Here is an 11328-nt window from a genome sequence, read left to right on the forward strand (position 1 = left end):
TACAAGCAAGCATTGCGCCAATGCTCCCTCGTCTGCAAAGATTGGGTGCCATTCGCCTCGTCCCTCCTCAGACTTCTCTTGGCCAGCTTGCCCTCACACCACTGTGAAATATTCTTCAAGGCATGAGACACAGTGTAGGTGTCACCCGGACACCAAGACGTGCAGTTTTGCCGCTTGCGTGGAAACGCTGTCACGCAGCCAGCGTATATCTGCCTATGTGCGGACACTGCGTTTGTCATCGCAGCGTGTCAGCTCTCCTGAAAATTTGTCGTTTGAAGAGCTACCTATACACACCCTACTGCAGATAGTCGACCTTCTCCCTCGTCTTCAGTCGCTCCGTCTCTTCGCCCCTAAATTTGTTTGCGCAAGCATACCATCCGACTCCGTTGAACCGACCCGCACTCTCCATTACTTGGCAGTTGGTGTCTTGAACGACGCAGTGCCTGACATTTCTTACATAACTTCCCTTCTCACACTGTTCCGCTCAATCTCCAGATTTACTTACCTCGGTATGATCACACGTAGAGAGACCGTCCCTCTGAATCCCTCGCCATCTCGCGTCAAGATCAACTCCTTACGGCTCACTGACCAGCAAAATTCGTATTCCATCATAGCTCCCTGGCTTTCCGGACATTTGGATTTTGCCTACCTTCACACCTTCACCGTGTCAGACAAGCTGAACTACGAACTGGACGTCCTAATCCGAAGTGCTTTCAATCTCAGCAATCTTGCATGCTGCCTTGGCACGTACCAGCCGACCGCTTCGTCGTGGCCTTCCCTGCACTCCCTGGAGATCCAGACTTTTCATCAGCTCCGCAGAGACCCCAACACCTCGTCTTGGGGTAACCTAATGGCAGTTTTGTCCCAGATCGACGGCTCCCAGCTTCAAAACCTACGCCTATAGTCGGTATTCACGATTTCAATCGTGCGAATCCATTCCGCGATAGCCCACTATGTGGCTTACATCGCCTCACTCAACTGGACACCTCTGTGCGATCTCGCACTGCGGTGCCATTCCTTGACGAAGCTTCGATTCCAGCTTAACTTCGGTCACCTACTTTTGAATAATCCTGAGTGCTGCTCACGTGTGTTTCGCGAGGCGGCACTTTCACATCTTCCTCCAAGGATCAGGCCTCTGCTCGAAGTTGTCTGTTCACAGTAGTTCAAAGGTTCAAATGTCATATACCCGAGTACATCTGCGGTCTTGCGCACGCTTGCTAAGCTTTTCGTTTCACTGCCATCGCTTCACATGCGATGTTCTCGATCTCGGTACTCCGCACGTCACCCTGCCATGTGTGCCGTCATCTTCCCTCCTCCGACTCTACCCATTGTCGACTCTGCGCTGCCATATACTCTATGTTCCGCCGCTGGCCACAGCACCGCATCGATATAAGGGCCCTGGGGCCCATAGTCTTCCAGTGTCGACAGACATCCAATTCTCTTCTCCAATTTTTCTCGCCGTCTCTTGTCCAAAGCCGCTTACTAGGCTGATGCTATAACTGCCGTTGTCTCCCCGCGCGGAGATTTTACCCGACCTCATGGTAGCGGCGGACTGCGATTCCTTGGATGTATATCCTGTCGCCTTTCTTTCTTTCTTTCTAAATCTCTTTACTTGCTTCGAATCTAATCGCGTTGCAAGGTGCTTAACGGTGCACACGGTCAATCTGTGGGGCACCTGCTTTCAGATTTTATCATGCACCGTCGAATCAGGGAGTCTAGCTACGAAGGGCACAGGGCGAGAAGGCGAGAAGAATTGTGTCGATATCATGCATTTTCTGTACGCAATTTGTGACCCTCGCGACGGTTCTGGCGAGGTGAGTGGCAACATCATCGCGTCACGGCGGTCGAGAACGCGGGACGAACGTTCGCCATCGTGGATCGCCGCAGATCATCGTCGCAAGCCCGAGGGCAGACCGCACCGGTCCGCTAACAGTGAATTTGGGTCGCGCTAGTCGACGCCACGAGGGGGGTTCCACTGTGCGCCCGCTAGTGTGGTGGCTGGTATGGAGCCTTGGCCAACGAGTTGCACCTGTCGGCGTCGGCTTGGCAGGGCGCTGCGTCCGTCCAGGTGCTCGACACAAGCGGGATGACCGTTGTGGGTGGGACTGGGTGGGGCACCCGCCGCATCGCCCAGATACGGCAGTTGGCTTCAAGTGGAAGATAAAATTGTCCATGCCGAGCACCTGCGTAGAGTCCGTGCGGCAGATGATCACGATGTTCGAGCCGCCTGGGACAGAGTCGCGCGAGACGACCTCCATACCCATGAGGCGTCCGCAGTGCTTTGTCTGCGCCCGGTCCTCGATGTGGCACGCCGCTAGGCTGGCGCGAACGGGCGCGGATGTATTTAGTGACCGTACGTGCGAGTCGACCGTGGCTGGGCCCCCGAAGCTGTCAAATGTTCATCCCTAGATAGGTGCCGCGATCTGGAGGTCGAATATAATTTGCTTCCGGGTTGATTCAAGAACAATTTACCTGTAGTCTAGGCTAGTAGTGTGGTTCCTGTCTCTGATACCCAGTCAGCCGCCCGACCGTCGTGTTAGTAGCAAGGCATACAACATCCGTTAATTCGACCTTGGCCTGCCGGGACAGTATATATGCACCATCTGGCTTTGTGAAATACACTCGTGACCATCCTGCTGAAGGAGCGACGGGAAAGATTACCAAGTGACTGGTGTGTAAGAGTGGCTGCCGAATACTGGCGAGATGCAGTTCAGTCGCGGAAAGCAGCTGACCAGCGGATAGTAAGACTGATCGGGCGTACACGTCCGCCACAGAGACGCGGCGAGGTTCTGATCTGGTGGCACATGTGCGCTGTCTCCATCGTAGGACTCCTGCATGACATCTGCCTAGCGAGGTATGGCGAGACTTTGTCTTCTGCTGAGCATAAGGAGCAGGGCGAGGCTTGCCAGGGAGCTGACCATGATCACAAGGTCGATGGCACAGCAACTACTGTAGCAGATCGTGGCAACGTGCGAGTGATCGCGGGGTTGCGGTTCCTGAGTGTGTAGGAAAGAACTGCGCAATGGAACGTTCTACGAACGACGGATGCGAACAAGCATCAAGTTCGCGTAAAACTCTTTAACGAGCTGGATGGGACAAACATGCGTGCAATGGGATGGGAAGCAGCTCTATTCTTACATGTAGCACAAAGAGGGCGGGTTCTTCCGTGTCCCTACTTCGGGCTCCCTACGCGAAGGAACTAGCGGGAACGTCTGAAGGCTGAAGCGTACGCTTTCTCAGCACTGCGGGGAGGCCAAAGTACTCGCGCGCTGATCCCTTCCCGCTAAGGGTGCATGTCTGAGAATGTGGGGAGCCGCGAAGCGTGTCTCGCAAGCAAGGGTCCCGGTCAGGCGTCGATAAAACATGTCGCTCGCGAGGAATGTGGTCTGCGCAGCGTTTGAGTCAAGACCTCTCGTGGGAAACACCCTGTTCACGCACCCATTGTCCTGGACGTGACCACGAGAATGTGACCTCGCACGTCGTAGCCTAAAGTCCGTGGCAGACGCACGTGGGGAGTGGGTCATCCACGCAGGTGAGATAGCAGGCGTTCTGTTCAAGCACTTGTACTCACTTTAGGATTGGTTCAGCCAATCCGGTGTCCACCATAGTCCGTCTAAGACCAAGACTTGCAAGTGCGAGAGTCCCGATGGACGGCATGTTCGTTTCAAGTCTACGGGCTGGGTCGTGGAATCTGCAGGCACCATAATTCTCTCGCGAGTCAGAGGGAGGGAGTCTCATGGCCAAGGATGGCACCTCCGTGCGCGGTCGGCAGACCAAGTGGCCCAAAACGCTTTACAAACGTGGCTCGCAAAACACACCCTCAAGGCACATTCCAAAATGGCAAGCGACGGCGTATTGAAAAAATCCCGCTCTGCTCTATCACGAGGTGTCACGCAGGAGGCGGACTTGTCACAAATGTCACGACGGATCAGCGGAGGTGTCACGCACAGCGCGCGACGGAAAAATCGCGCAAAATGGCGCACGAGTGGGCAAAGTCACACCCCACTGCGACGCAGTTGTGATGTCATTTTGCTCAGAGCTACGTGCGCGTGCGTTCAGTCCCACGCACAGGTACGAACAGACGAACCGGCGCGTGAGGCAGTTCGCACGTTGCGTGACGACCGTAGTGGAGCATCTTCCGTAACTCTTGATTTTTTTCTGTGCGTGCGTGTCAGTGACGGAACGCATAGCCGGCAGGTGTAGCGTTGATGCAGCACATCCCATCATCCGGCGGGCCTAGACGCAATACGACACGCGGGTGGCGTGCATGATCAATGACGCGGACGCGAACTGAGGATCCCTGTTGCTGACAAACGTCGCCGGAAGCTAAAGAATGGATGTAGGTCGACGTATGTGTTGCGTAGACGGACGACAAATTCGTAGGATCTGCACAAGAGATTGCATCATGCGACCTGCTATGTATATCGATGACCAAGGTCTGGGGATAAATATGCTTACTGCTGACATGCACTTAAGTTCTTGTATGTTCGATCTGAGTGTTTCCCTCGCTCCTCCGAGGGCGAATCCGGGGAAAATGGAGATGGCCCCGGCCATGAGATCTACGTGTGCGTGACGAAGGGCTGAACTTAGGCAGAGCGCACCGTCGCGACCTGAACCGCAGCCAAACATCCACACACGACAGCAAAGTGTCGGGAGTCCCGGCCGTATGCGATGCCGAAGCGACGAAGTCCCAGAATTTTACACAGCCATAAGTCTCGGTAGGCTCCGTGGCGGATGGCATGGGACAGATACTTGGGTTCCGCATGATGTACGGCACTGATGAACCGCACAGGATAGGTTTCGTCGTGTACGGGAGGGCTGCGGCGATACGAAAAGAATCTCACCGAGTCTTCGAGATGTGTTTCCATCACGCAGAAGCCTGCCAGTTGCACATATACATCCCATTGTCGCGGCACGATCGCGGAACAGAGTACACTGCCGAGACGTCTCTGCAGTACTCTCTCTGTTCAACGGCACCGGTAACTGCGCAGGTGCCGAGAAACGTTCCCTCCCGACAGTCAAGGCCAGTTAGACTTTCAGGGGTAGGAATGGGCGTGAGCTGCGACCGCAAGCCCAGTACTAGGGCTATTACAGGGCGGGAAGCCTGACCTGTGGCACGTGCCCATGTGGGCGAAATAAAGCATAGAATCAGCGTGACGGTGACGATGTTCTGCGCATGAATTTGCAAGATGAGCGTAGGTACCCTCCACGTCAGCCGGAGACCTCACCGAAGGTGTGACTGATGTGATTTCTTGACGAGCCCAGCCTCTTTCAGGCCTGCACCGGAAGCATGGAGGCAGGTGCGGCCGCTGCAGCAGCGTCACATAGATGTGTCTTAGACACCAAGGAGCTTTCACTTTCGTACAAAGGACCAATCTCCAGCTATCTATGGTCACCGATCACCATTAATCCGGATTGTCAATGCTCGGCTTCGGACAGGGTACTTATGTCAGAACGTGCTTACTTGCTGGGCTGCTTACAGAAGCCGGTTGACGCACGTATGCTGCCAGCACGCTGTAAAGACCGGTGAATCCAGATGGTGCTAGCTGCGCGCGTGTTTTAGGCTCGCTTGACGCAAGGAAGCACAAAGGCTCGTCACAGGCGATTGTCGGCAGCATGTAGGGAGGGCCCGCAAACGAGTGCCAGCGGTTAAAGACATGAGGAATATCGCCTATAGGCCGATATTCCGACGTCCTGAACTAGACCTATCCGGCGATAGGGGTGCTCACTGGTGACTTCGTTGATAGGCAAATACAGTTTTGTCATGGCCTACGCTCATGGCCGCTTCGCGAATTGGGTAATCGAATACTAGAAGGTTACGCGCCACCTTCGCGGGATGAATCTCGCGAACAAGGGCCCAAGAATCGCTCAGAAGCCGGTCATTGAATGTGTTATCTTTCGCCCTGGCGAAATAAGAAGGCGGGGAATGAAGGAAGCAAAGATAAAAAATGAGGGTCGAAAGATTAGTTCGTGAGCTTGACCGGGCAGTTATTGCGTGCAATCACGATGGCAGGCCTCGACCGTCTGAGCAAACGTGATTGGGCATGAAGCATGGGTGCAAGCGAGTCGAGCAACGCTCAAACGAAACAGTCGCGCATGTACATTTTGGCACGTTCGGAGGTCGAGGTCAGCGGAAGAAAGTACAGCGGACGACATCGGCCTTTAGGGAGACGTTCTGGGCTTGCGGGAGGGAAAAGGGGGACAGCCGAGAGAACGTGCGATGGCAGCGACATACGCGACAAGATTAGATTAGATCTTAGCGCAGCTGGGGTGGGGAAGGTTTGCAGCCGCTTTCGGTCCAAGTCACCGTCACACGTTCCGCTTTGGGAATAGATCCTAGGTTACACGTGACAAAATAAGCGAGATGCGACCCCAAAAGCGGTAGCTCCGACGGCACGTCAAAGCATCGCAAGAAGCGCCGTGACTGCTTGTGTGACTTGCGCCTTTGTGCGAGATCTCTGTCTCGAATTGTGCAGTCATGAGTCAGGCCCAGAATATAAAGGTAAGGCCCCTGCGCCCGCCCCTTCCCCCTCACACCCTTCACATCGTCTACCGCGCTCTCGACGCCCCATCTCGCGACGTACAAAGCGTCCATAGCGACGACTGCCCCCCAAGGCGTTTCGGCTCAACTCTACGCTCAACCCACATCAACCGCAATGTTCGAGGAGACCGAAGTATGCATACAATGCGGCAGGCCAGTGGATGGGTACGTTGTCCTCGAGGCATCTTTCATTTCTGTCCCGATCTTCCTATCACACTTCATTTCTGTTTTGCCATACACGCATATCAGAGTATGCCTTCTGCCTCGTGTTCGCCTCTTCCGGCTTTTTCCTCTGCGACCTTACTTAAACCTTGCCTTCTTCTCCTCCCCCTCTACGAAACCCCAGTTCTGACCTCCGCTCTAGTCGCATCTACTGCAGCGACGAGTGCGAAAGCCTCGACAGCGCGTCTCCATCGCTCTCGAGTGCAACTAGCAGCGTACACCCATCGCCCTCCGTGACCTCCATGAAGTCAAGTAACCTTGACATACCGGCACTCGTCCCCTCCATGCTCGGACACCGTCCACGATACTCTCTCTCGTCGTCCTCCGCATCGTCCGCAGGTTGGTCGTCAGTCACCACTGACGACGACGACGACGACCCCTACGTCTACACCGAGCAGATCGACATGCTGGCCGACGGCTCCAAGTCACCCGGGTACCTCTCCGGACTGGTCTATGCTCGCCGTCCCTCAGCGACGAACCACCGTTCAATTGTGCCAACAGTTCATAGGCATACATCTGCCGTCTCGTCGTCTGCGTCTAGCTCCGGCGTCTCGCGTGGTCTACCCTCGCCGTTCTATGCTAGTACTGAAGACGACGCCTCCTCGGTCTGCATATCTGAGCTCTCGCTTCACGAGGACGATGCTTCGGCCCGCCGCAAAGCCAAGCGCACGAGCCTCCCCGCCTACTTCTCGCTCCTCCAGAGCAGCTCGGTGAAGCCCTCGTCGGGCTTGACGGCCTCGTCGCCTCGCCGCACACCGTCCACACTACAGGCGATCTCGCGCTCTTTGCACGCGTCCCCAACGACGCCCACGGTTTCGCACGCGACCGTCGTCCTCACAAACGCCGAGGCGCACATCGAGTCGACCACGACAAGCCCCATTTCCCGCGGTCGCGGCCGCCGGCGGGAACGCGACTCGGACATCCGCTCTTCCTCCAGCCGCCGCTCGACCGCGCGCTCGCCCCCACGCCACCTCTCGGCCGCCCAGCGCGCGCGGGTCGACAGCATCGAAAAGGTCGCCGAGTGGGTCTCGAGCAGCCCCGTCATCGCGCTCGCCCCCGGCCGCCGCAACAGCTCGCCGCAGCGCAAGCCCAAGTACGAGTTCGTCGAGGCGCTCACCCGCGGCCTGCGCGACTGCGCCTTCGCGAGCAGCAGCGAGGACGACGACGGCGAGGCGAAGACTGACGTCTCGAGGGAGGACATGGACCGGACGATCCGCGGGCGCAGGAGGATGGACGAGTTGGACGAGGTCCTGCCCGCCGGTGCGCCGGGGTATGGCAACGGCAGGAGCGGGCTGAAGGCGAGGGAGCGTGGGCGCGGCGTCGCGTCACGCGCTATCGGCATCGCTTTCCGGTGATTGCGACGACCGCCGCGCTCGCGCCCCCGCGCGCGCCATCAAAAGCATCGTATACCATTCTTCGTCACCACTTGCATCGCTAGACCGCATCGCATCGCGCCTTTTCGTCTCAGCACAGTCTACTCGCACATACCCCCTACACTCAGCATCGTCGCATGTCGTTTCCCGGCTCTACAAAACGTCGCATTTTTGTTTCGCCGCTCTCGCTCGCCCCAACGGATTTGTAACAAAAACTCTCCCCTCCTTCACTTTGGAGCAAAACGTCGGTCGCATTCGCACAAATCGCCCGGGGCGTCGCTGTATCTATCTGTTCCTTTTTTCTTGTTTTTCTCTCTTTCTCATCGTCATCATCTTTTCCCATACACTCTTGCCCCACCTACCGTACTTTGCATCACACACACCTTGCATATAAAATATTGACCCGCATCTTTACACGCGCATCTGCATCTAGTCCTTGGGTTTGTTCCGCAAATACCACCGCTCCCACCCCATACACACATACGCACCACATGTATTTTACGTCCAGTCCACTGCGAAATACCATACATAGCACAACATGCTCATGCACCACACCAACGTTTCCCACCCGTTTGCGAGTGTGCGTTTCGAGTTCCGTGTCAACTTCAAGTTCCAACGCGCCGCTCCACTGCAGGTCACACACAAGTCCTGGGAGTTGCCAGACCCGCGGCGCTGCTGCGACGCTGCGCCACCAAGGTCTCCGGCTCCACATGCTACCTTTTTTTTGCAGGAAAACAAACGAGTGCATGCGCGCCCGGCCGGGACTACTCCAGGTCGGGCCCTTTTCGAGCGGAGGGACCCACGGTGGCGGCATCGTCATGACGGGTATTTGCGTCGTCTGCACGCGTGCGCACATACAGTAACACTGTGCCCGGCCGCGCCGCGCGCACGGCCGACGTTGTTGGCCATCTACATCTGCTTTCCGTTTTTTTTTGAGTCTGCCACATGTCGTCATCGCGATCCCTGGGACGCGGGCGCATGCAGGGCCGCCGGCCGGGGCCCAACGTCAGCCACCATGCCCCCGACTGGTATATTTATCGCGTTGGGAGCCGCTGCGCGCCCTGCGGAAGGGGTGCAGTGGCTATGACGTCGGGACCTGTGACATGACATCCGCGCGATGAGAGGGCTCGCGCGCGCGCTGCGCTACATGCGGGGTGTGCGTCCGGCCGTAAAAAATTATCCGCGCTTTTGCTTTGGCCCGGGTGGGAGAGAAACTCAGGGACTTCACGTCGTGCGCCGCGCGCTGTACATCCGCCCCACCCATCGTCTATAGAGGCGCGCCGGGAGGTGGCGATGGTGATCGATACGATACGAGTTATTTTCGCTGCCCTCCCTTCACACTCGACAGACGGCACTCAGGGAGAATCTCAGTCCATTTATCGCAGCCCCTTGGACTCGGGCAACCATACCAGACGCGATATTCCCTCATTGCCCAAGCATGGCCGTGTGCTTTCCCCCGCCGCGCGCAGGTTTTTTGGCGTGCAGCTCCCGCGAATAGGTCACAAGGGGCAGCGTGCGGCTATATTGGCTCTCCCGAGCGACTATCCTGCCTGCCATTTCTCAGCTGACCCCGCAGCCCTGACTAAGTTGTGCTGCAACAGGGCTTGAAGCTTGATTTTGGTACTGTTTGTGTATGCCGAATTGGCATCCTTTGGAGTTAGAGTTACGGCCGAAGGCGAGCGAGGGAGACTCGCTCAAGTCTCCGGGATGCGAGCCGTAGGTTCTTGCAGGATATGGCACTCCCCGCCCCACGCAGGGGAGACGAGCACGGACGATCAAGGAATGCAATCGCTGTGTGGCCTACGCCGTTGTGAGCGCGCGTGTCTCGTGAGCCGAGATAAAGATGCTGACCTGTCATAAACGATACTGGTAGAGCCGCTATCAGCCCGATGTGTTCCACCTGGGGAGGCCACGGAAGGCGGAGGGTAAGGAAGGGCACCGCCCAAACAGCAGAAGGCGGTGACGGGCGTACCTGAACCTGATTCCCCCGAGGGTATGGTACCCAAGCCAAGCCAGGTCGCGGCGGGGGCCGACCATTGCGTTTCGTGGTGTAATGGAGCACCAGTTCCGATCAATAAGCGTTCGCGAATCTGTTGGATGCCCTCGTCTATGGCCAAGAAGCGAGTCGAGATAACCACCCGCGTTCAACAAGCAGAGATAACGGATCCTGCCAGGCAGCAGCCTCTGCAGAAGCCCGTACGCCCTGGTAGAGGCCAGAAAATGACCCATGCCAAGTCCAGTATGGAGGCTGCGAAGCAATCATGAAACCCAGGGTGAAACGACGGGAGTGAGAAATGACCATAGAGACGTGTTTAGGAAAAGCACCAGGTCGTGACCTTCACCACGCACTCCATCGCAATCAGCTGGCTTGGGAACTAGGTCGGCCGCGGCACAGGGTAGGCGGAGCAAGTGAGCTCGGGTCAGGACATAACGGCGGTAAAGGCCAAGTTGGAGGTCTTCTGATCGTTGACATGTGAGCGCATTTAGGCATGAAATGCGTGTTGCCAACGGAGTGGTTCCGGACAAGTTGTGACGATCGGTTGGAGTGCGGGGTACCCCAGGCGGCGAAAGTACATCTCCAGCGAGCTCGCGGTGAGTTTACACTGGCACCACCAAATGGGATCACATGCACTGAGGCTTTTGGGTGGCGTTAGGTCGGAGGATGTGACAGTGGGGGTGCGTATGTCGGGTGATCCGAAGCGCCGCAGGCCCGTCTTCCGAACCAGAGACACAAGTCTTTCTCTGGATGGGCACAATCCGGATATTGTGGCCCTGCTATCTACTCATAATTCGTGGTTTATGTCAGCTAGCGGTCACAGAGAAGGGTATTGCACGTTACCTCAACACTCCCAAAACAAGGCGAAGGTATATGTGTTCACATCCGATTTCAAACATGAAGCAAAAGAGGCGGATTTCGGAAGGAGAAGGTTAACGCCACGCGGGAGAAGGGGTAAGACGACGGGACATGTGACGGCCAACGGGTGACGCGTCATCGGTACCAAAAGGCAGCAGACAGGTGACGTAGCTGACAAGAGCGACGCGACGGCAAATCGCACGAAGTTCGTCGGCCTCGGTGACAGTAGTGATCGCAGACACCACAGCAGGTTGAACGGCAAACGGTGGTTCGATACCGACAACGAAGTTCTATACACAGCCTGGCATGAGTATTGTTCTGCAGCATAAGACCGGGCG

General features: G+C 56.6%; 1 protein-coding gene across 1 annotated transcript; it reads left to right on the top strand.

The window, feature by feature from the left end:
- The first annotated feature begins 6605 nt into the window (after positions 1 to 6605).
- PHACADRAFT_255400 (uncharacterized protein) lies at positions 6606 to 9095 on the top strand. The gene is made up of 2 exons (XM_007395345.1): positions 6606 to 6706; positions 6906 to 9095. Exons 1-2 carry the CDS (start codon positions 6657 to 6659, stop codon positions 8116 to 8118), a joined length of 1263 nt encoding a protein of 420 aa, XP_007395407.1. The 5' UTR covers positions 6606 to 6656; the 3' UTR covers positions 8119 to 9095.
- Positions 9096 to 11328: the final 2233 nt, after the last annotated feature.

This window comes from Phanerochaete carnosa, assembly GCF_000300595.1.
Source record: "Phanerochaete carnosa HHB-10118-sp unplaced genomic scaffold PHACAscaffold_5, whole genome shotgun sequence".
NCBI classification, from domain to species: domain Eukaryota; kingdom Fungi; phylum Basidiomycota; class Agaricomycetes; order Polyporales; family Phanerochaetaceae; genus Phanerochaete; species Phanerochaete carnosa.